Source organism: Notolepis coatsorum, assembly GCF_963971535.1.
Source record: "Notolepis coatsorum genome assembly, chromosome: 2".
NCBI lineage: Eukaryota > Metazoa > Chordata > Actinopteri > Aulopiformes > Paralepididae > Notolepis > Notolepis coatsorum.
In genome coordinates, this window is record NC_140166.1 from 77,423,461 (window position 1) to 77,449,092 (window position 25,632).

Below are 25,632 nucleotides of genomic sequence, written 5' to 3' on the forward strand. Positions count from 1 at the left end.
GCGGCTTCTTGCGTTGGGCTCCGACAGTTGTTACCGTAAAACGATGAGAAAGTTTAACTGGGAGGGCGGCTACGTGGTGCAGTGGGCAAGGCGCTCACCACGAATACTGGAGACGCTGGGTTCGCCTGTTCGAGCCCAGCGCTCCACATTGCTTTCAGTTTAGCTGGTCGTCCGTACTAATACACATTGGCAGTATTAGGGGGTGGGAAACTGATGGGTGGGGATCGGGCGTTGTGGACAGCGACTCCTACAGGTCGGTTGGTGCGCCTGCGCAGTAGAATCAGGAAGCGATGGGGGCGGCGCCCCTCCAAAGCACAGACCCCTGACGCTGAAAGATCGCGCTGCGCAGGTGAAAAAATGCGACTGCTGTTACCTCGAGTATCGGAGGGGACTCGTGCTATGTATGACTTAGTCCACATTGCAGCCGGCTTGTGGGAGGCATGAAACAGCGTTCGAGACAGGGGAGGGTTGAATTTGGATGATACGAAATTGGGATGGGAGAAAAAGTGGATAAAAAAATAAATAAAAGTTTAACTGGGAATGAGCCCTTATAGAGAGATCCAACATGCTTGTCTGATCAGATGTGAACAAGCCTTTAAAAGAGAGATCCAACATGCTTGTCTGACTAGATGTGAACAAGCCTTTAAAGAGAGATCAACACGCTTGTCTGACTAGATGTGAACGAGCCTTTAAAGAGAGATCAACACGCTTGTCTGACTAGATGTGAACGAGCCTTTAAAGAGAGATCAACACGCTTGTCTGACTAGATGTGAACGAGCCTTTAAAGAGAGATCAACACGCTTGAGTGTAAAAAATGCAGAACATCAACCCACACAAGTCAACCCACACGTTACACAGAGCTTTTAGCCGTTGGGTTTTAGTATCAGGGAAGTTGTTTTCACAAGCGCATGTGCAAGAGAGACATCATGAAACATCATTACAAATCATACAGGAATCTATACATACATTCACAAATTCCAATACCAGCGTGCATCCAATCTCGCTGGTTATGTACTATGACAGCTGACATGGGGAAAAATCTAGTGAATGTTTTTGTTCCAAACTAAAAAACGTCTATAAAAAGGCACCATGCTGTGAAAAAGATGCCCTGTTTAAGCCACGCCTCCCGGTTTAAACCACACCCCAATCCAAAGATAGATTTTTTATAGTTAAAAAGATAAACTGATTTACAACACACGTCAGTTCCTTACAGAGAAAAGAGAATCAATGAGCCCTAAAAGAGGAAGAAGGGAAGAGAGTAGAGAGGAACCAATGGGCAGAGAGAGACAGACGGAACAGACGGAAAGGAACAAATGGGCAGAGAGAGAGAGAGAGAGAGATGGGCCAGAGAGAGAGATGGGCCAGAGAGAGAGAGATGGGCCAGAGAGAGAGATGGGCCAGAGAGAGAGAGGTATAAAAGAAAATATTGTTTGTTTCCTGTTGGTTGTCAGTTAAGGCCATGGGTAGGTAGGGAATTTATTTTATTTTATTATTTATTTTTATTCTTTCCCACGGCGACTATGGATAGGGAATTTCTTTATTTAATTAAAATGTTCACAACAACATGGATGCATGTACTCTGCCAGCATGTTTAATATCCATAATACTAAAGGTTTGACTAAGATTTGTATGAAACTTTATTGTAAAAATAAAATAAAAAATTAACTCATAAAATAAATTGGGTCGCACCTAAATCGGCAGGGTCGGTCGGCAACCGGAAACAACCCATTTTTTCTTTTAGGCCAGATGGGCCAGAGAGAGATGGGCCAGAGAGAGATGGGCCAGAGAGAGAGATGGGCCAGAGAGAGAGATGGGCCAGAGAGAGAGATGGGCCAGAGAGAGAGAGATGGGCCAGAGAGAGAGATGAGCCAGAGAGAGAGATGGGCCAGAGAGAGAGATGGGCCAGAGAGAGAGATGGGCCAGAGAGAGAGATGGGCCAGAGAGAGATGAGCCAGAGAGAGATGGGCCAGAGAGAGAGAGATGGGCCAGAGAGAGATGGGCCAGAGAGAGAGAGATGGGCCAGAGAGAGATGGGCCAGAGAGAGAGAGATGGGCCAGAGAGAGATGGGCCAGAGAGAGAGAGATGGGCCAGAGAGAGATGGGCCAGAGAGAGAGAGATGGGCCAGAGAGAGATGGGCCAGAGAGAGAGAGATGGGCCAGAGAGAGAGAGATGGGCCAGAGAGAGAGAGATGGGCCAGAGAGAGAGAGATGAGCCAGAGAGAGAGAGATGGGCCAGAGAGAGAGATGGGCCAGAGAGAGAGAGATGGGCCAGAGAGAGAGAGATGAGCCAGAGAGAGAGAGATGGGCCAGAGAGAGAGATGGGCCAGAGAGAGAGAGAGGGGCCAGAGAGAGAGATGGGCCAGAGAGAGAGAGATGGGCCAGAGAGAGATGGGCCAGAGAGAGAGATGGGCCAGAGAGAGAGGAACCAGCCATCAGGCAGAGAGATAAGCAGCTTTTTCTTTAGTTTTGACGTGTGGAGTTTAGCGACTTATTATACTGTGCATTTCCCCAGACAGAGGTGAGGCTCGGTAGAGCCTGAGGTGTGGCCAGCAGTAGCAGCCCCTCCCCCCTCCCCCATCCACTGAAACCCAATCCACACATCAGACAAAAACTGTAGACCCCCCCCCCACCTACCCAACCTCCTCCAATGTACAGTTTCTACGTCAAATGTATATACTCTCTTTTCTGGACTCTTTTTGTATCACAAACAGTACTGTATTTGCAAATCTGGTATGTCATAAATGTATATAGATGTAGCAGTACTGTCTATCTGTATGTCGTGTGTGTCATATATGTTATGATGAATTGAAAATGGGGGACCCTGATGTAAACAAGCCAAAAGTCTTTCTCTGGTCTGCATCCCCTGCAATCTGTTAATAAAGTTTTCAATCAATCAATCAATCAGACAGAGCGCAGTACCATGTTGTCGTATGCAGCCTAGAGGGGGCGCCGTTTGACGACATGACAAATTCTACAGTACCTTTAAACGGGTAAAGCAAGTGACCTAAGCATGACCTCGAGTGTGGCGTTATCATTGGTGCCAGGTGCCAGCTGTGCAGGTTCCAGTATTTGACAAACAGAACCTCCCTCTCGTCTCTCTGCGTATGTCTGACACCCTCTGGGGTTTACCGAGGACGGTGCCACGACCACAACCCACCGAGAGTCAGTGTCAAACCAGCCCACTGATGACAGCGTTAAGAATGATGAGTGGCCACAAGCGGGGGCGGGCCATGGTGGTTAGGGGGTTCCATTCCCACTGGGGGGCCACCGACACTGAAACGGGTCATTCTGTGGCGGGTGCTTCGTCCACAAAGCGCCAGAGGCCCAGCCTGTACCGGACAGATCTGCCTAGTCGTGACCCCTCGCTGACCTCGGCCAGTGGACGGGACGCGTCACTCACTTCAGTCACTGGTCACTGGTCACACCGCGGTGGCCGCTTCCTCGAGACGAGACGATCCTAACGCTGGTCTTTCGCGGCGAGACTTTTCTCCTCGCCGTCTTCCGCTCCGTTTTAGCACAGTGCCAGCGCAACGGTCCAAAACTAATGGCCTGATGCGTGCCGTGTTGTGTGTGTACAGTGTGTAAACGGTGCATTTATATAGTCAGCTTTCATCCAAAATGCTTTACAATTTCACCCATTCACTCACATGTGATTTGATTTATTGAACCAGGAAGTCCCATTGAGATACAAGATCGGTTTGGGAGAGGGAGGTAAGGGGTTTTAGATTGTGTGTTGTGAAGTTTAGACTTCAGAGAGGGAGAGTAAAGTACAGAAAAAAAGGTACCGGTATCGATTCCCAGGTAAAAAGAAAAAATGTCAGGCTCGGTGTCCTGAAAAGACCCACTGCGTAGGCCAGATGCAAGCCGCATTTTACAATAAACCTCTGTGGGGCTGTACAAAAAAAAATATTATAATCGCAAATGTAATCGCAATAGCAATATCTGTCAGAAAAATCGCAATTCGATTATTTCCCAAAATCGTGCAGCCCTAGTGCCGTGTTGTGTGTACAGTGTGTAAACGGTAAACGGTGCATTTATATAGACCGCTTTTATCCAAAATGCTTTACAATTTCACCCATTCACTCGCACACCGACGGCGGAGGCGACCTCCGGATGACCAGATGACCGGTCGACCTCCTCCTGAGCCTCCGTCGCCCCGATGTACGCTAGTCTCTCCTTCGCCGCCTCATCCAAACCCAGAACTACTGAGAGAGACGTGAAGAGCAGGTTGTGGGGGCGTGGCCAGAGGGACAGTCCTCAGATCAGTTGTGGGGGCGTGGCCAGAGGGCCTGTGGAAACATCCGATAGCTTCAAACAGTCCTCAGATCAGTTGTGGGGGCGTGGCCCGAGGGACTGTGTGGAAACATCCAATAGCTTCCAACAGTCCTCAGATCAGTTGTGGGGGCGTGGCCCGAGGGACTGTGCAAACATCCGATAGCTTCCAACAGTCCTCAGATCAGTTGTGGGGGCGTGGCCCGAGGGACTGTGCAAACATCCGATAGCTTCCAACAGTCCTCAGATCAGTTGTGGGGGCGTGGCCCGAGGGACTGTGCAAACATCCGATAGCTTCCAACAGTCCTCAGATCAGTTGTGGGGGCGTGGCCAGAGGGACTTTGCAAACATCCGATAGCTTCAAACAGTCCTCAGATCAGTCGCAGGGAGTGTATCGCTGTAGTCAGGTGAAGACGTTACAACTAGACTCAAGATGTCTCCGCTTTGATGTTTTCACTCGATGCTGAAGGTTGACACGCTCCTTTATGGACAACTTTCAAGATCGCGGCGCCTGTGAAATCCACTCAAACCGCATTGTGTGATCTCCATGACGCGGAATTATCCAAAATTCTATGACTTTACAGGTTTTCCATGACCGCGGGAACCCTGCAGTCAGGCAGATACCATCTACCTGCAGATACCATCTACCTGCAGAGACCATCTATTACCATTAGTTATAATTACCGCTATCCAAACGCATAACCTACGCAGAGATCCTCCACTGTCTGCAGGAAAGAAAGAAAAGCCCAACTGTGTTGACAAGTCAGTCGTCTACCAAGGACGTCTGACGGACAGCAGCCTACATGTTAGATATTGTTTAGTTTGGGAGAATCCCTGACATTGTATTGGTGATGAAATGAAATGGCTAAGTAGCTGTATGAACACACAAATCCTAAAAAATAAAAGCAAAGCTCCGGTAGATCTTTCTTTTCACCTATATGCCTAGTTTACCAGGACCTTAAAAACTGCATTTGGGGTGAGAGGCAAAGTGACGTTTTACAGAAGGATGATACGTAGTTCAAGAGCCACGTTGCTAACGCTAAACGTCATGACACTACGAGAACACGCTGGAGCTGGTGGCGTCAGGTGACTGGAGCTGCAACACCAAGCTACTTTTGGCTAGTGATTTTTTTTATGAGATATGAAATATGAGAAAAATAAACAGTGTAAACTATATACTTACCTCTTAATATAAGAATATGAGGTTTACCACAGGTTTGAGTGAATAATTTTTTTTTTGGATGGAAGAGCCACACAAAAACTCTTGACTTGACTTGACACATTGACGGGCAAAGAGCCACATGCGGCTCGCAAGCCATGGGTTGGCCACCCCTGCGCTAGACACTCGTGGAGTCAAATTCCATATATATATGTGGAATAACGTTCTAATTACATTTTCCTGAAGTCATTTAGAAATTTCAGAAACCGTGCGAGATAAAACGGGTACTTTTAGGAAAAGTCATTGAGTGACAGAGCTGGAGCTCGACCGAGTGACGAGGATACATTTATTGAAAATGCCTAGGGGTCATTTGACCCCTTGTCGGCTGTGCTAGTGTTAATAACCACTTCGTGTTCCTATAGCTGCCGGGGGTCTCGGGAGAGATGAGGGGAGCAGCGGGGAAAACACTGATCTCCAACCCAAGTCGGCTCACGTCACCCCACTTCTCAAGAGAGCTGCACTGGCTTCGCATCGCTTCAAGGTTCTTGACCTGGCATACCGTGCAGCGAGGGGAACGATTACCTCCTACCTCTCCGGTCAATGGTCTCTAACTACACACCCTCAAGACCCCTACGCTCTGCATCTCCTGGCCGCCTCAGACCCACTCCTATCCGTGCTCCTGGGAGGGTCATCATCAAAGCAGGCTATTCTCGGTCCTCGCTCCACAATGGTGGAACCAACTTCCCACCACAATGTACTTCACTACTATGTCTATACCATCTACTATGCTACTATCCCTATACACTACTACCTAACATGCCAATATGTCTATATCTGCTATGCACTCAAGTTCAACTGTTTGATGAACAATACCTCTTAAGACCCTTGGCTGCCAGAGATGTAGCCCTCCTGCTGACTTGTTGTCCACAAGTCGCTTTGGATGAAAGTGTCGGCTAAATGAAAATGACTAAATGTAAATATGACACACTTTAGAGGCCTATAGCACTAACATCTCTCTCACATGTGTGGCCGTTCTAAGGCTGAGACCACTTATCGATAACTGCGTGATCGATATTTGTTTGCATGTGTTAACTTGGGGGGATTTTTATTTTTTAATACTTTATACTATACTAAAATACTAGGCCTTGTGGCATGTTTTAGTTAAAACATCCCCATTTCATGTAAATTCTGTTGAATTGCAACTCTGCATTGTGCATTCAATATGTAGTGCACTCCTCCATCACATCCAGAGACCACCGACTATAAAATGAGAAGGATCACTGTGGTCGTTTTGAATGGGGAAATCTGTAACACTTTTTTTATAATAATAATAAAAAATATCGATATTTATCGATAATTTTGTCCCGATTTATCGATTTTTCCAAATGGCATATCGTCTCAGCCTTAGTGCATGCAGTGGTGGAAGAAGTACACAGTTCCTTTACTTAAGTAAAAGTAGAAATACCCAGATAAATAAGTACTATAAGTAAAAGTCCTCCATTCAAATTCTACTTAAGTAAAAGTAGAGAAGTATTTGTTATTGAATTTACTTAAGTACCTAAAGTAAAAGTATGCATTCTACATGACGTTTATGTATTCCAGTGCTTGGGCGCATTCAAGCCTCGATCCATTGACCTCTATAGGTCATGTTAAATGTATGTCGTCCAGTTATGCTGCTCTGATTATGTCCTCTGTGAAAGTGTATAATCTTCATACATTTTAACCATGTTTTCTATGCAAAATATTTGGGTTCAGATAAATGTAGTAGGAGTAAAAAGTACAATATTTCCTTTGAAATGTAGTGGAGTAAAAGCATAATCTATAATTAAAATATTAAAAAATTTAAAGTACAAGTAGCTCAGAATTGTACTTAAGTAAAAAAAATACTTAGTTACTTTCCACCACTGTGTGTGTGCGTGTGTGTGCGCGCGCGTGTGTGTGTGTGTGTGTGTGTAGTGCTAGTTAAGCAATGGGATAGTGATGGCCGGGGAGGCGTGTAGCCTATAGTCTATTAATTATAATCCAATTATCCCACATACTTCAACGGTAATTGGTAAGTGGGTCTATTCTACGAACAATAGACTGAACACGTTCATCTTTTTTTCCAAGCAGTATATTTTGTGGTATTTTGTAGGAAGGCGGAGAGAGGAAGACCGGGATAGTGGAGAGACACAGGTTGTGTGGCGGGACTCAAACCCACGATGCGGTTCCACGCGGTCCCTCCGTGAGGTGGGGGTATACTACTGACCACTACACCGTGTCTCACCGTGAAAAACGGGTCCGTTTTCCTTCCCCTTCTCACCGCCACCTTTCTGCAGGAAGAAGAGAGGGGGGAACGTTCCCCGGTCGGCACACATCCACCGGCTTAAGAAGACGCGAGACATGTGCGACGGGCCGCGAAAAAAAAACATGCGGCCAGATTAACGAGGACAAGTTGAACGCAGGTAGGAAGGGAGAAACGGTAAATGTACACTAAGGAGCTGAAGAGAAGAGAGCCACTAAGGCCAGAACACAATGGCGCCCTTGTTCCCGGGGGTTGGGGTTGGTTCGTACAGCGGTGGTATAGCAGCCAGGAAAAGGCCTGCGAGCCACTCAGGAGAAATTAGGATTAGACGGCCGGCTCAGGGCTCCGTTTCCGGGCACCGCGGCGCTGGTGATTCCCATTAGTTGTGTTGCAGAGTGGCTGTGATTTGGCAGGCGGCAGGCGGGGGGGGGAGATGGAAACAGTGTTACTGTATTGATGCTGTTGACACAAGCTTAGGACACGAACCTCTTATGACACACGACTCAGCGGTCTAGGCCCCCGGAGAACCCTACTACTATACGCCTGAAGGCTCTTCTGTACGGTTCTCGCACAGGAAATACAGTCCTAAATAGAAGTCGTTATTTGAGAATAATGATAATAATTCTTCAGCCTGTAGGGTTGTTCTGTCGGGGGTAAAGCAGGCAGGCCCACGGGCCGACGATATGCCATCTTGAAATAGAAAATGTGTTTCGGTTTGTGAAGTCAGAAAGCTATGTTCAAAGAAGGGACAGTCAATCCCATGTACTGACATCACCACGTGGTGTGTGGGGGGGGGGGGGGGGGTACAACTGCGGAGCTGATGGTAGGTTAATAATCAAGAGTGTGGGGGGGGGGGGGAAATCAAACCGGGAACCTCCGGATTACCAGACGACTGCTCTACCTCCCGAGCCACTGTCAACGTAAATCATCACATCTAGTCTGGTATCAAAATTCAAGCCATCATTAACCCGCAAACCAGAGGTCAAATGCTGCCGCCAGCTCACAGACACTGCTCCCAAATATTCTAGAAGAAATGGTGAGTCTATTTACGTACATGCACAATAATATTCCAGATACAGACTGAACTGTGAGAGAGAGAGAGAGAGAGAGAGAGAGAGAGAGAGAGAGAGAGAGAGAGAGAGAGAGAGAGAGAGAGATAGAGATAGAGATAGAGATAGAGATAGAGATAGAGATAGAGATAGAGATAGAGATAGAGATAGAGATAGAGATAGAGATAGAGATAGAGATAGAGATAGAGATAGAGATAGAGATAGAGATAGAGATAGAGAGAGATAGAGATAGAGATAGAGATAGAGATAGAGATAGAGATAGAGATAGAGATAGATAGATAGATACTGAGGGATATAGATACACGTTCGTATCCCACTTCAGGTCTTGGGATGAGGGGATTCATTGGAATGTCTGTATTGCGAGTGCAAAAAGTATAAAAGAGTATATCAAATATATCTATATAAAAACATGATTGCAAATGTTACCACGAAAAAGAAAAGCAGACTAAACACAGTGGTGAACAACAGGGTGAGGTGGTGTTTCCAGGTTTAGACCTGGGAATCAGTATAAGAATGATGGAGACGGAAAGACGGCAAGAGGAGCGTGAAACAAGATACATCAAGACGCATCTCAAGCCACATCTGCCCAACCCTGACCCTGAAAGTGTCCTTGAGCAAGGCACTGAACCCCTGCTGCAAATGTCTGCGCTCTGGACCTTCTGGTGAAAGGCCTATGTGCAGGTGGGTCTCTCAAGAGGGCTATAGTACAGTATGCTCGATTACACTGTCTGCAATATGACAACGAGTCCTCTAAAAGCAAAAACAATACCTAAAGATCCAATTCCCTTCTGTGCAGAAAAAGACATCAAATCAAAACAAAGCACATAGAGGAACAAACACCCACCGCACCTCTAGTGTTTGGTCTCTTTATTCTTTTCCTTTTTAACTCTATGAAGCACAATTTCAGGAGGCTCATACAGAACATTTCCTCCAGGTACTCTGGCTTCCTCCCACACTGTGAAGACACCACACATGCTAGGGCAAGGACTACAGATGAAAACTAGCTCATTAGCTAAACTCTGGCACATTCACATCGGCGGCGGAAAAAAACTGAAAATGTTGATTAATGTGCACCGTCCCTGGGTGTGTACGAAATAAATAAATGAACTTAAAGTGGCTAAGACCTCGCTGGGCGACAGGCCCAACACAGTCTGTGATCGAGACAGATGGCTGAAGAAGAAAAATGATCTCACGTACATATGTGGGTTTTTAGTATAAACGTAGTGAGATCGTTTTCTTCAGTCATCTGTCTCTATCACACTGTATGAGGATATATATATATATATATATATATATATATATATATATATATATATATAAGTCTAGCGATGCTACCTGGTACACGGTGGCTAAAGAGGCAGTGTCCCCTCATGCCTCTCCCCTCTGGAGTGGCCAGACAGAGGGTGCGTTTCAGGACTGGAGGACTGGAATTCATGCAGAAATGTCTAATTCCGCCTGTTGGCCTCTTTTTGTGTTTATTTAAAAATGTCGCTCGTTGAACATGTTTGCCGTTCGGGGCCTAAGTTTAGCGAAGGCGAACTGGTGAACACAGACAGAACCTGACTCACAGCCAGCGCTCGCCACAGGACGTCCAGAAATACACCAGCTTCACTACAGAGCCCGGGGAGGGGGGGAGAGGGGGGGGGGGAGGGAGAGAGAGGGAGAGAGAAGAAAAAAGGAGGAAAAAAAAGAGGGGAGAGAGAAAAAGAGAGGGAGAGAAAAAAGAGAGATAGATAGAAAGAGAGGGGGAGAGAGAGAGAGAGAGAGAGAAAAGATAAGGAGACAGAGAGAGAAAAAATTAAAGAGAGAGAGAGAGAGAGAGAGAGAGAGAGAGAGAGAGAGAGAGAGAGAGAGAGAGAGAGAGAGAGAGAGATGGATGATTGGCCCATCAGTCAATCCCACTGCGTCTGATTGGTTCATCGGTCGCATCTAGCTGCTCCGATAGGCTCATCAGTCACATCTAGCTGTGTGGTCAGCGAGTGTGGGACACGGATATCCTGCGCCGCTCCCAAGACGGCTACGGAGAGTTGGCTGTGCTCAAGAGAGGGTGACCACACAAACACTTATCATTCATCAAAGTGTACATCTGAGGCCCAAACAAATTACACTCACGACATTAACGTTCCACAATAAAAGTAATTTATGACTGAATTAAAACATCATTGCACCACTGGACCTGCTGTAAGCGAGGGTCTGGATCCCGAAACAGGAGCGTGTTTCTCTTGGATCCCCACATGAAGGGAGTTAGTTACCAGTATCCAATCCAACTTTATTTATATAGCACATTTAAAAACAACAAGGTCGACCAAAGTGCTTCACAATCAATCAATATTATAGTAAAAAACACAGACTAAACACAATACAATGCACACAGAACCACAAACATTACGGCAGCAGACTGTACATTTTCTTTTTAATTCTAGGGAGAACAGATGTGTTTTAAGACGGGACTTAAACATTGGGGGGGGGGGCTCGTTCCAGAGTTTGGGGGCTGAAAACCGCAAACGCACGGGCCCCCCTGTTCTTTAGCCTGGATTTGGGGACAACCAGGAGGGACTGGTCAGCAGACCTCAGAGACAGTAATGGGGTGTAGAGGGGTGCAGGATCTCTGTGAGGTAGGGTGGGGGCCAGCCAGACCATGTATTGCTTTATATGCAAACAACAAGGATCTTAAAATTGATCCTAAACTGCACAGGCGGCCAATGAAGGGAGGCGAGGACAGGAGTGATGTATGTTCAAATGAGCCAGTGGGTCCCGGACCAACACTGAACGACGTGCTCAGTCTGGGTAGGGTATACACACGCCTGGGCTGAAAAGGTCTCGCCTGTTTGAATTCCCAAGATAATTGCTCTCTCTCTCCCCTTCCTCTAGTTGAGCTTCCAGCCGACTGACTCAACAGCCTGGTTTTAACTGAACCCTTCAGACAAAGAACCTGTACATTTTGACAGGGTGGAAAATTATGAATCCCAAACCAGACCATGACATGAGAGCAAAATGGACCCCTTATGAATATGGTCCGTCCTTGTAACGTAGAGCTGTCCTGATCACCGTGTTTTGGGGCTACACGAGGTTTCAGTAGTAAATGAACAGCGAATGATCAAAGCTTTTCACAGACGCACTGCTGTGAAGGAAGGGTGCGCTGTGCGTACAACACAAGAGAAAGTGAGAGCGACGCGCGGCACAATAAACCCTCGTCGTCATGTTCATGTCACTCCAAAGTAATCGACCTCTGTAGAGGACATATAGTATGGAAAAGGTAACCTACAAAATCAATAAGAATGAAAATATGCTGGGAAAAAGATGGGGTCTCGTTAAACTATGGAAAGGTACTAGATGACAGACAGATCAGTCTTTGAAGAGGATTTAAGTAACATGAAACAGTAATATCTTGATCTACTACTCAATTGTTGGGGAACACCCCTTAGGCCTACACCTACAATGTACAATGCAAGCCTTTTTACTTATTATAATTTTTTTTTTTTTTATAATTTTTTATTTATTTACTATTATTATTATTATTATTATTATTATTATTATTATTATTATTATTATTATTATTATTATTATTATTATTATTATTATTATTATTATTTTCTTTTCTTATATATGTATGTGGGGACGAGTAGGGATGGATATTAGATGTATACCAGTCCAGGATCTATACTGGTACTCACCCTTTTGTTTGGGTAAAAAAAAAAAAAAAAAAAAATGCGTATGTACATTTGTGTGTGTATGTACGTATGTAAGTATGGATATGTGCAGTTATGTATGTGGGTACACATACTATACCTAAATGTAAAATGACTTTCTTTGACACAATAAAGTATAAAAAATTTAAAAAAAAGTAATCGACCTCTACGGTCTTTAAACTGTGACCACACACACACGCCACTTCCCGTGGCTACACAGCTACACTACAGCTTACCGTCTGTAGACAATAAGGTCTACACACACACCTGAGTCCAAGGTGACAAGATGGAGGGTCGGGAGAAAATAAAGAAAACTTAAGAACTCCAACAAATTGACCACATCATCGTCTTCTCTTCACCTCCCGAATTCCCAATCGATAAAAGGAACATCTTATCTCATCTGCGGCTAATGCGTCTTCATTATAGGAACACGGTTTGGTTACAACTAAAGTAGCTAAAAGGGGAGACTCAGACAACCTGATCGTAGGTTGTTGCACGGAAACCTGAAAGATGTTCCAATCGCGAGAGAAGAAGATGATGTGAGAGAAGAAGAAGAAGGTGTGAGAGAAGAAGAGGAAGACGGTGTGGGAGCCCGCGCACGTCTTGAGAACCTACAACGGGGCTTCTTCATCTCGAGGGTCCAAATATAGAAGTGTAGAAAAATGGAAGCATCTGTTGAGCCGGACGGCCGCTTGAGAAGAACCATTCAGTGGCCGCGGGTCGGTGTCTATAGATAGGACCGGTCGTTATTAGGTTTGCCTGCTTACTGCATACCACACCACAGGGTGGGCCCGGAGAGAGGACTGACCCAATGCCCTCAGAGAGAGAGAGGGGGGGGGGGTGGGAGATAGAGAGAGAGAGGGGGGAGGGAGGGAGAGAGAGAGAGAGAGAGAGAGAGAGAGAGAGAGAGAGAGAGAGAGAGGGGGGGGGGGAGGGAGAGAGAGAGAGAGAGAATGACAGGACAGAGACAGAGAGAGCGAGAAAGAGAGAGAAAAAGAGAGAGAGAGAGAGAGAGAGAGAGAGAGAGAGAGAGAAAGAGGATGACAGGACAGAGACAGAGAGAGCGAGAAAGAGAGAGAAAGAGAGAGAGAAAGAGGACAACAGAACAGAGACAGGGAGAGTGAGAGTAGAAAGAGAGGATGACCGAACAGAGAGAGAGAGAGCTGAGCTGAGAGGGAAAGCACGCCAGGCTTTCTATGCCATAAAAATAAATATACAAACAGAAATACCAATTCGAATCTGGTTAAAATTAATTGAATGCGTTATGGAACCAATTGCACTCTATGGCAGTGAGGTGTGGGGTCCACTTACAAAACAAGACTTTACAAATGGGACAAACACCCCATTGAGACCCTGCATGCAGAGTTCTGTAAGATTCTCCTACATGTCCAGAGGAAAACTACAAACAATGCATGCAGGGCAGAATTAGGCCGTTACCCACTAATACTAAAAATACAAAAAAGAGCAATTAACTTTTGGACACACCTAAAACGAAGTGACCCCCTCTCGTACCATTATCAAGCCCTGCAGTGCCAAGAGCTGAGGAGCATCAGGAACCCCCTTACCCAGCTGGTCCTGAGGCTGAGTCCACAAACCTGCTCTCTTAACACACCTCAGGAACAGAACACATCACCAATCAGAATAAATCAAATTACTACACAGCTAAAACAAAACTACATCACCTATTGGAAAACACAAACAAAAGCACAGAGCAAAATGCAGTGCTATCTGGCTCTAAATCGACAGTACACCATAGCAGATTATTTGAGCATGGTGACTGATCAACAACTAAAAAGAACCTTGACAAAATACAGACTGAGTGAGCACAGCCTCGCTGTTGAAAAGGGGAGGCACAGGAAAACCTGGCTCCCTGCAGAGCAACGGCTGTGCTGTCATTTCATCCTCAGTGAGCCTGAAACTGAGTTGCACTTCCTCACCTTAATGTGAAAAATATAAAGATATTAGAGAAACGCATTTTAAATTTGTTTAACTAATAACAAAAGGTTTTCTTGCACTACCAGATACAGAAAAACTACCAGTCCTACTAGGGGAGGACTCAACAAGCTGTGAGCTAGCAGCAGCCTATGTTGCTGTTTGCCATAGACTGAGGGACAGTGAGTGACAGTCACCTGACATGTTTATGCCGTAATATTTTATGTTCTATTTTATGATGACATTTTTTTGATGTACTATGACATTAATATGTGTTTTGTAATCCATGCTTATGTTATCAACCATTTGCTTTGGCAACATGTACAAGCTGCGTCATGCCAATAAAGCCACTTGCATTGAATTGAGAGAGAGAGAGAGAGAGAGAGAGAGAGAGAGAGAGGACGACGACTGAGCAGAGAGAGGACGACAGAAATTGAACAGACAGAGAGAGAGAGAGAGAGAGAGGGGATGATGACTGAGCAGAGAGATGGGAGTGAGAAAGAGAAAGAGTGAGAAAGAGCGAGAGAGAGAGAGAGAGAGAGAGAGAGAGAAAGAGAGACAGAGGACAACTGAACAGAGAGAGAAACAGAGAGAGAGAAACAGAGAGAGAGAAACGGAGAGAAACAGAGACAGAGAGACTGAGCAGAGACTGAGAGCGTGTTGAGGCAGTGTGCACAGAGGAGGAGGAGCAGTGTGTGGGCGTGTGACTTCCTGTGTGCACTGACCTGAGAACAGCCATATGTACAGTACAAGTATAAGTTAGGCTGCTGACGCAGACCTGAGAACAGCCATATATATGTACAGTACAAGTATAAGTTAGGCTGCTGACGCAGACCTGAGAACAGCCATATGTACAGTACAAGTATAAGTTAGGCTGCTGACGCAGACCTGAGAACAGCCATATGTACAGTACAAGTATAAGTTAGGCTGCTGACGCAGACCTGAGAACAGCCATATGTACAGTACAAGTATAAGTTAGGCTGCTGACGCAGACCTGAGAACAGCCATATGTACAGTACAAGTATAAGTTAGGCTGCTGACACAGACCTGAGAACAGCCATATGTACAGTACAAGTATAAGTTAGGCTGCTGACGCAGACCTGAGAACAGCCATATGTACAGTACAAGTATAAGTTAGGCTGCTGACGCAGATCAGGCTGAGGCTGAGACCCGTCTGTCACACAGGACGTGTCAGCTTCCACTAATTACACACTACCGGGTCAAACCCGTGCAATTCCCAACGCTGGCCTTTTTTTTAATGTTTAATGTTTACTCTGAGCGCTGAATATACACGCAGGCCCACGAGAACGGGTTAAGAACGTATTCTGTCGTTTCAAAAACACATGAAGTCAGTTGGAAAATAAAGGTTCGGCCACCGAGACCCGACCCCTCTCGTCAAAGAGACTACGAAACTACAAAAAATAATATGGTTGTTGACTTCCTCACTGGCAACCAGGGAAAGAGGGAGGAAAAAGATGTTTGCATCATGTGATCCATTTTCTATATGGTTTCATAAAAACCTTGGCTTGGTTCTGGTTAGATTAGATTCAAATGTATTGTGTCATCATCATACAGCACAAGTACAGTGCAATGAAAATAAGGTTGGCATCCAACCAGAGTGCAAATGTAGCAGTAAAGGTGCAACAGCAATATACAATGTACAGGAGGTTAAACTGGGAACAACATATACAAATTAATACTACTGCGTGTAATGCTAATCAGATGTATACAGAGTTGTATTATATAAAATAGAGACAGTATGACTACTACTGGCCTGCAGCGTAACTAGGACAATGTGCAGGTAAGTACAGACAGAGGATAGGTGCAGTGAGAATAAATATATATATATATATATATATATATATATATATATATATATACCGTACTTTTCGCACTATAAGCCGCACCTGACTATAAGCCGCAGCAGCTAAATTGAATGATGTGTACATATATAAGCCGCACTGGACTATAAGCCGCAGGTGTTTTAATGTTTAATTACCATATGTTATTGGTAATATGTTATACGCTATTCTTGTGTGTTAACACCTCGCTAAGTGCACCCGCACAGACCACACCCAGCTTCTCGTTTGTAGTCTTTCCACCAGCATTGGGACACAATACTGTCGGACAAATAACAAGAATTAACTCATTTACAAGTTGTATTAAGTTGAGCAAATAAGGGAACAGATAAATAACATTTCAATGCAGTAAAAAAAGCAAGATTTTTACATTTTCGGGTTTGGTCCACATATAAGCCGCACCGTTATATAAGCCGCAGGGTCGAAAAATGGGGAAAAAAGCCGCGGCTTATAGTCCGAAAAGTACGGTATATATATATATGGTATATACAGCATTATAGTACACACTATCGTACAGAGCTAAGGGTTCTGGTCTGTTGTGTAGGAGTGCAGAAACGGCTAGGCTTTAAAATCCAGTTTGGCAGCTCGGCTGTTTAACGACGAGTCTGTGTGGCGGGCGTTCTCATGCTGCCACAGCTCTGCGAGAGGGAAGCTATCTATTTAGGGAATAATGGCCCTCAACAGGTCCTCATCCATCACACCGGGCGGCTTGGACGGACGGAAGGTTCATGCTACCATGGCAACCGGCTCCGGTCACGTGACTGCCAAGGTGAAGTGGGGCTTTTTTATTTTTTTTTCAATACGTCTCCTTCATCCATCTCAAGCAGCAGGGGCCGGGTTTTCTCAACACTCGACTCCTGGCCCCCCGAGAGGTCTGTGGAGCGTGTGGTGGTCCCTGCCTGGCCCGGGTTGGAGGAACAGGCTGGTTTTTCAAAGCATCAATTTAAGGTACACCTGTGTCATTTTCTGGTGGAAGAAGCTGTAATTGAAGTGGTGGCATCGCCGTTTTGATCCTCAGCTCACAAAAGGCAAAAGCGATAATGTTCGCTGGTTACCTGAAGGTTCAAAGGGTTGAGAAGGATTATAGGACGAGCCCTTGGGCTAAATGACAGCGCCACGAAACAACGTTTTCGTGTTTTATGTTTTTAAAGTCTATGTTTTTACCCTGTAAGCACTCTTGAGATTTGGTTTCCAAAATGTAGAGTGCACTATAAATTGAATGCATTATTATTATTATTATTATTATTATTATTATTATTATTATTATTATTATTATTATTATTATTATTATTATTATTATTATTATTATTATTATCATTATTATTCAGGCTTGCATAAAGGCTGGAACCCTTGGTGTGAGCTGGCGTCAGGCTTCCGTCTCGCTAGCCGCTTTCCGCCCCAAGTCGAGCGCTAACGTCCATTAGACGCAGACACAAGCCTACGACAAGGACGCCTTTCATCCTCCGCAGAGGTCACGTCCGCTCCCCTTTCATACGGGCGCCGGGGACATCAACAGAACCTTCTCCGCCTCCGTCAGATGTGCAGAATATAGACGGGAGCTTTCATCGTCACATGCCGGGCATGTGAGCCTGTACGTCTAGTAGTGTGACACATCTCAGTCACTACGCACGTCGCAAAGCAAGGTTACTGGGAATCGAATGTCGACGACAACAGTGCAGGACAACGGTCGCTTACCGATGACCAACGTGCAGGACAACAGTCGCTACCGATGACCAAAATATCAATAACAATAGGCAGTGTAAACAATATAACAATGTAATTAACTCATGCGCATGTGAGCAAGTACGCAGTGTAAATAAGTCAAGGTACAGATGAGGGTCTGTCTGTATGCCCTCTCGGTACTATATTTGCATTACAATAAATATAGTTACAATAGACGCTATAATCTCAAATTTAAATATATGCTATGATTAAGTAAGTATAATTACTTATATAACGTTTTTAATCTCAGTTTATTGCTGCCTAATGTCATCTCGGCAGCATTGAAAACCAGGGATAATACCCCCTCGATGTATTCCTGAAAATTAAATAAATCTCTGCACGGAACGATTCAAAACCACAGTAATGTGGATTGATTATCTTTTGCTTCGTTGTTTGTAATATTTCCCTCTCTACCAGATAGCAGAGATTGCACTCATACCAGGCAACATACCACGTCTGTTTCGTGTCTCAACACACCGTCCTATCCTCCAGGCCATGAGACTAACCACTGTCAACTGGCCACAGCGGAAGATGGAATAACCCTTTCACTGCCACACTAGCAAAAGGGTTAACCCTTTCACTGCGACTATACAGACAATACAGAAGGTTAACCCTTTCACTGCGACAATACAGGAGGTTAACCCTTTCACTGTGACAATACAGAAGGTTAACCATTTCACTGCGACAATACAGAATGTTAACCCTTTCACTGCCACACGGCAAAGGGTTAACCCTTTCACAACCACACTACAGAAGGTTAACCCTTTCACTGCCACACTACAGAACCGTCTGTAGTGTGGTAGTGAAAGGTTGACCTTCTGTAGTGTGGTAGTGAAAGGGTTAAGACTTTCCGCAGCCGATGTGATTAGCACAGTTTTCAAACTCGCTTTGTGTTTTTAGAATAGAAAAGACTCGACTGAACGCTGGTTAAAAAGGCCAACGTGGCTAAAAAAGGCCACGGCTGAAACAGAAAGAAATGGTTACCATTAAGTAACACTTAAGTAACACTAGTAACACTGAAAGTAAACCAACAACAACACGTTATTGAAATAAATATCAGAGATGCAGGTTCACAAAGGACACCGGGGGAACAGAGGTTGCCAACTCACTCATTCCAACTGCCAGAGCAGATTAATCGCAGACTTTGAACTGAACAGATGCTCATTTGGCCAATTTGTACCCCGGCCTGACAGTATGCAGATCATCTGGATGGCAAGGTTTGTGTCTGTAGCTGCTAGGGCTGCAACGATTAGTCAACATAAATCGACGACGTCGATCATAAAAACTAGTCGATGCCGAATTTTTGCGTCGATGAGTCGTATAAAAAAAAGAAAAAAAAAGAAATTGCACTACCTATCTTTGTGAAAGTGGCTTCTCAGCTCTGGTCCAGCTGAAGACAAAGCAGAGGAACAGATTGGACATTGAGCATGACCTCAGAGTTGCTTTGTCTACCATCACCCTTTGAGACTCTTGTCAGGAGCAAACAAGTTACATCCCGTTATCCCATTAGTTCCCTGGGATGTTAAGCTAAGAAGTCTGCTAAGAAGGATATATTATTTATTATTATTATTATTTAATTTCATTGTGTTTTTAGCCCTAGTTGCACTTTTGTTGCAACCCCAGTTATCCCATTAGTTCCCCCAAACGTACTGTCGGTCTGTTATGTTAAGCTAAGAAGTCTGCTAAGAGGCCGGAAAAGGAGCCGCGCCCACAGGAAGCAGAGATGGAGGGTGTGACAGAAATAATCGTTAGATTAGTCGACTAATCGAAAAAATAAATCGACAGATTAGTCGACTACCAAAATAATCGTTAGTTGCAGCCCTAGTAGCTGCGAGCGCCAACAGCCACGACACTGTCTGCTTGGAAACCAGTTATAGCTTCTTTAGTAATTGAGGCAAACTTGGTTGCGAATGCCATAGCTATATTTGGGACTCCGTAAACCAAATAAAGGCCTCGTCACGTACGACTCATCGCCAGGTTCTCTCTCTCTCTATCCCTCTTTATCCCTCTCTCTCCATCTCTCTCTCTCTCTCTCCCTCTCTCTCTCCCTCTCTCCCTCTCTCCCCCTCTCCCTCTCTCTATCCCTCTCTATCTCTCCCTCTCTCTCTCTCCCTCTCTCCCCCTCTCTCTCCCTCTCTCTCTCTATCCCTCTCTCTCCATCTCTCTCTCTCCATCTCTCTCTCTCTCCCTCTCTCTCTCCCTCTCCCCCTCTCCCTCTCTCTATCCCTCTCTATCCCTCTCTCTCCATCTCTCTCTCTCCCTCTCTCTCTCTCCCTCTCTCTATCCCTCTCTATCCCTCTCTCTCTCTCTCCCTCTCTCTCTCTCCCTCTCTCCCCCTCTCTATCCCTCTCTATCCCTCTCTCTCCATCTCTCTCTCTCCCTCTCTCCCTCTCCCTCTCTCCCTCTCCCTCTCCCTCTCTCTCTCTCTCTCTCTCTATCCCTCTCTATCCCTCTCTCTCCATCTCTCTCTCTCCCTCTCTCTCTCCCTCTCTCTCTCTCCCTCTCTCCCCCTCTCTCTCTCTCCCTCTCTATCTCTCTATCCCTCTCTATCCCTCTCTCTCCATCTCTCTCTCTCCCTCTCTCCCCCTCTCTCCCCCTCTCCCTCTCTCACAACTAAGAAGACTCAGGGCTTCCTTTGAGACGTATAAAAAGGGAAGGTCGGGGGTCATCCAGGACACAGTCCAGTGTAACCGCAGGGTGTAAAAAGGCACAATCCGTGATCCGAATGTAATCCGTTTGCCCCCGCTGGGCTGAATGGAATCAAAGCCACCCGGCCGTGCAAAGTGAAACACAGTGTACCTGGTGACGGGAATGTGTTGTGTACGCACACCAGGTCAAAGGGTCAGCAGGGAGGTCAACGCACGCACACACACACACACCAAGAGGCACACGCGCACACACACACACACACACACACATTAACATAACAAGGCCTATTAAACAGAGACATTAGTCGACAGCTCAATGAGGAGCAGGGTTGTTGTCTCCTTGCCGTCAGTCTGTAGCAGGAAGGAGAGAGGAAGGAGAGAGGGACAGCAGGAAGGAAGGAGAGAGGAACAGCAGGAAGGAAGGAGAGAGGAACAGCAGGAAGGAAGGAGAGAGGAACAGCAGGAAGGAAGGAGAGAGGAACAGCAGGAAGGAAGGAGAGAGGAACAGCAGGAAGGGGAGAGGGACAGCAGGAAGGAAGGAGAGAGGAACAGCAGGAAGGAAGGAGAGAGGAACAGCAGGAAGGAAGGAGAGAGGAACAGCAGGAAGGAAGGAGAGAGGAACAGCAGGAAGGGGAGAGGGACAGCAGGAAGGAGAGAGGGACAGCAGGAAGGAGAGAGGGACAGCAGGAAGGAGAGAGGAACAGCAGGAAGGAGAGAGAGAACAGCAGGAAAGCTTCCGATCAGCTCCCGGGCAGAAATCAAACAACAAAGGCGTTCCGTTATAAACAGACACTTCGTGTTGCCAGGAGGGTGCAGCGTGGTGTAATTTGCAATACCCAAAATTATGGCTTCAAACACGTGTTAGAGGGCCTGATTTTACAACAATGCATGTGAGAAAGCAGCACAACTCGCCCGGGACGAGGAATTTTGATTGCAGTGTCGGAGGGAACGCGTCGCTTAAAGCGGAGATTTGTGCTACGGCCAGAGAGAGCGTTTCTGGAGGGCAGAGACGCCCCCGAACACTTGCCCCCCCCCCCCCCCCCCCCCCCCCGGGCTCCCCGCACCCACATCAGACTGTCATTCCTTTATATAGACGGAATCCTTCCCGAACGCACGACTTGCGGCGGGGACAGACGAGGAGTCGCCCCCGTAGGAGACGATAACAACACCTTCCTCTGTAGTCCAAACCAGAAGGGAAGTCTCGCCTGCGAGAGTTATTGCGGTCGTCTTGAGGACTTTCCCCGTGTAGAGAACTCTCAGGTGCCCCCCCCCCCCGCCTACAGCTCTCTGCCTCCTAATGGAAATATTAAATCTACTACGTGGGGAATCTTCCAACGCGTGTAACGATGCGACGCTGGCGCCAGCACTTCTGGAGGACCCCGGGCTACGGGCTTCTGAGCGGAGACCAGCCGTCTGGAGCCGTGGGTAGGGAGCGGCACGTGTAGGGTTGGGCACCGAGTTCTAATAGGAACCGGTTCCTAACCGGAAGTAACATAATTTGAATTTAGTCCGAAAAGTACGGTATATATATATTTTTTTTACTTGTTAATTAATACCCTAGTTACAGTACAGCAACCAAATTAAACTGTATCAAGTCAACTGACAATGTGAATAATAGTATGAAAAAAATGTAAGATTAAAATAAATAATAATAATAATCTCCTGCGAAATAAGCTGTGACCTGTACCTCAAAGAATCGGAATCGAGAATCGTTTAGAACAGGAATCGAAATGGAGAATCGGAATCGGAATCGTTCAAATCCAAACGATGCCCAACCCTAGTCACGTGGCAGCTTGGATTCGGGGGGAAAAGCCATTGAGCAACCGAAGGGTTGCCTGCTCCGATCCCGGTGTCAAATACCCACCAAATAGCGGCCTTGAGCGAGGTACACGTGATGTAGAGCTGCCGACCACGAACACGTAGCAACCTCCTTCCACGGTGAGCGTTTAGAAACAGGGCTGACGTTACCTACATACTGCAGGCAGATACAGGTTGTTGCTTTGCGATACGTCATTGTGGGGGAGGTGTGTCCTTTCAGTAACGAGTGAGTGAGTGAGTGAGTGAGTGAGTGAGTGAGTGAGTGAGTGAGTGAGTGAGTGAGTGAGTGACAAGGTAAATGGAATCAAGTGAGATACCAAAAATAAATAAAAAAAAAAAAAAAAAAAAATTTACTTTTTTTTTACTTTTTTCTTTTCATGTCAACGTTCACACGCACAATATATGCTTACCTAGGATTTGACTCGATTCAACAACAAAGCAGTCGGAGCAATGGCAAGCCGAAAACTGTCGAAATTGTAGTTATTTGAAGTTTGGATAATTTTTTTTCGACTGATGTAGGTAAATAAAATTTCTTGAGACTAAAGTACCGAAAAAAGGTACCGTTGGGTACCGGTATCGATTCAAATGTGAAAGGTACCCATCCCTACTGTCGCCCCCCCCTAGAAGGTAGGGTCATTCGGAGACAACAAAAAAAAAACGTAGGTACGAGAGTCAAAAACCCGTAAAAACCTCCATCATCGCTGCTTACCTCGTAGGACCAGACGCACTGCACCCCGGCGAAGCGGCGCACGCAGCGGCCCACCTCCACGTCCTCGTGGGTGGTGTACATCTCCTGCAGGCACTCCCTGATGTGAGGCACCATCCTCCGCAGCACCTCCCGGCTCATGATCACCCCGGGCCCCCCCATGCAGAAGTTCTCGCCGGGCTCCAGCGCCAGCTTGCCCAGCTCGTCGCGCGCGCCCATGCCCGTCTGGCCCAGGAAGACGGCCTCGCTGCTGTTGAGGCCGCGCAGGAAGCCCTCCAGCCGCTCGCTCTTGATGTAGACGTCGTCGTCGGCGCGCATGAACCACTCGTACTGGTCCAGGTAGTGGTCGTGCATGTACTTCAGCATCATGAAGGACTTCTTCTGGGGCGGGTAGGAGTCGTCCACGTGGCGCAGCGCCACGATGGGGATGGGGATGGAGGTGTCGGAGCCCTCGCTGGAGAAGAACTCCACCCGGCCGGGCACGTCCTGGGCCCACGTCCTGGGGGAGGGGGAGGGGGGGGGAGAGAGAGAGAGAGAGAGGGGAGAGAGAGGGGGGGAGAGAGAGAGAGAGAGAGAGAGAGAGGGGGGGGGACAGAGAGAGAGGGAGAGAGAGGGGAGAGAAAGGGGGGGGGGAGAGAGAGAGGGAGAGAGAGAGGGGGGGAGAGAGAGAGACTGGGGGGGGAGAGAGAGAGAGATGGGGGGGGCAGAGAGAGAGGGGGGGGGAGAGAGAGAGAGAGAGAGAGGGGGGAGAGAGAGGGGGGGAGAGAGAGAGATGGGGGGGAGAGAGAGAGAGAGATGGGGGGGGACAGAGAGAGAGGGGAGGGAGAGGGAGAGAGAGACAGAGAGAGAGGGAAAGATGGACAGAGAGAGAGGGAGGGACAGAGAGAGAGAGGGAGAGAGATAGAGAGAGTCCAATGTTAGACAGACACTAATATTGCACAATTTTACTGTCTATTCTATTTTATTCTTTTATCATTGTGTGTTGTATGTGATTTAATGTGCATCAGTGGCACGTCGGGAGGCATGCCGATAACGAGTGATAATCAAACCATAAACAAAAGAGGCATATTAATATGTTCCTAATATGAAAAAACTATGTGATTTAATGTTCTATGCCATTATACCTTGACTTGTCTATTTAGCTGCTGTCTATTTTATACTTATTTTATGTCTGCACCTTGTGCATTTCTCTTGATCTGCCAATGTTGTGCTCATTGTATGCCTTTTTGTTCTGCTGTGAAGCACTTTGAGCTGCAATTCTTGTATGAAAGGTGATATACAAATAAAGATTATTATTATTATTATTATTATTATTATTAACGCCACTCAGCCATATGTCACGATGCTATAGACACTCTGAGCACTGAGAGACATGAGCACCTCTCCCTCTCGATGGCAGCGGCCATGTGACTAAACATTAGGGATGTGCATGACTGATCAAATTTTTTTTCGAATAGTCTACTGTTCTTAAGACCAAATATTCTAAAATGCGACCCCCCCCCCCCCCCCAAAAGAAAACACGAAATTGTTATTTTCTGTTTCAGTTTAAATTCAGTTAAAATGTTCAGTTTCAGTACACGCCGCCCTCGTTGCTTCCTGATTCTGCTGCGCAGGTGCACCAACCGACCTGTAGGAGTCGCTGTCCACAACGTCCGATCCCCACCCGCCAGCTTCCCACCCCCTAATACTGCCAATTGTATTAGTATGAACGACCAGCCAAGCTGGTAGCAATGCCGAGAGCTGGGCTCGAACCCAGCATCTCCTGCATTAGTGGCGCAGGCCTTGCCCCACTGCGCCACTTAGCCGCCCATACCTTCAACTCCTGATATGAAAAACCACATCCCCAATGCGCACACATGAATGATAAATTATCTTTTCCAGACACTCCAAACGCCTCACAATGTAGTGGTGGAAATTGCCAACCTTGTGGCTACGCAGGCTCAATGGCTGCCATTCACTGGCACCCGGCACACATCACACTACACAGGGGCTGAAAGGCCCAGGAGACAAGGATTGATATCAGCCAATTAAGGTGGCCTTGATGTCAGAGACTCGATTGGGAATTTGGCCCAGGAGCGTCGGGGGGGAACCCCCTACTCGACACCCTGGGTTCTTTAACGACCGAAACTAGTAGTCGGGCCCTCGGTTTAATGTCTCATCCGAAGGACGGCACTCGCACACTGTCACAGGGGGAGTCGTTACTGCCAGGTCCAGCGGACAGAGTGCTCCCCGCTGGACAACAACACCACTTTCCCACAACGGCCTTGACCGGGGCTCCAACCACAACGGCAGCATCAGGACGGGACGCTTAAAGACTCACATAGCGGTCGGCCCCGAAATAGGATGGAGGCTCTTAAAGCTGTTGTGAGGATGTAACTCTTTACTTATGTATGTTCTATTTTGTTAATAAGAGGTACCATTGAATGTATGTAATGTAACGATGTAACTATTTACTTATGTATGTTCTATTTTGT

General features: G+C 46.5%; 1 protein-coding gene across 1 annotated transcript in view; it reads right to left on the reverse strand.

Moving 5' to 3' along the window:
* chsy1 (chondroitin sulfate synthase 1) overlaps nt 1–25,632 on the reverse strand; it is a gene marked incomplete at both ends in the record, with an annotated part of 145,135 nt that overhangs the window by 107,608 nt on the left and 11,895 nt on the right. Inside the window, one exon of the mRNA XM_084336758.1 lies at nt 23,162–23,657. Within this exon, the coding sequence (XP_084192884.1) occupies nt 23,162–23,657 (496 nt within the window). The remainder of the gene's footprint in view (nt 1–23,161; nt 23,658–25,632) is intronic.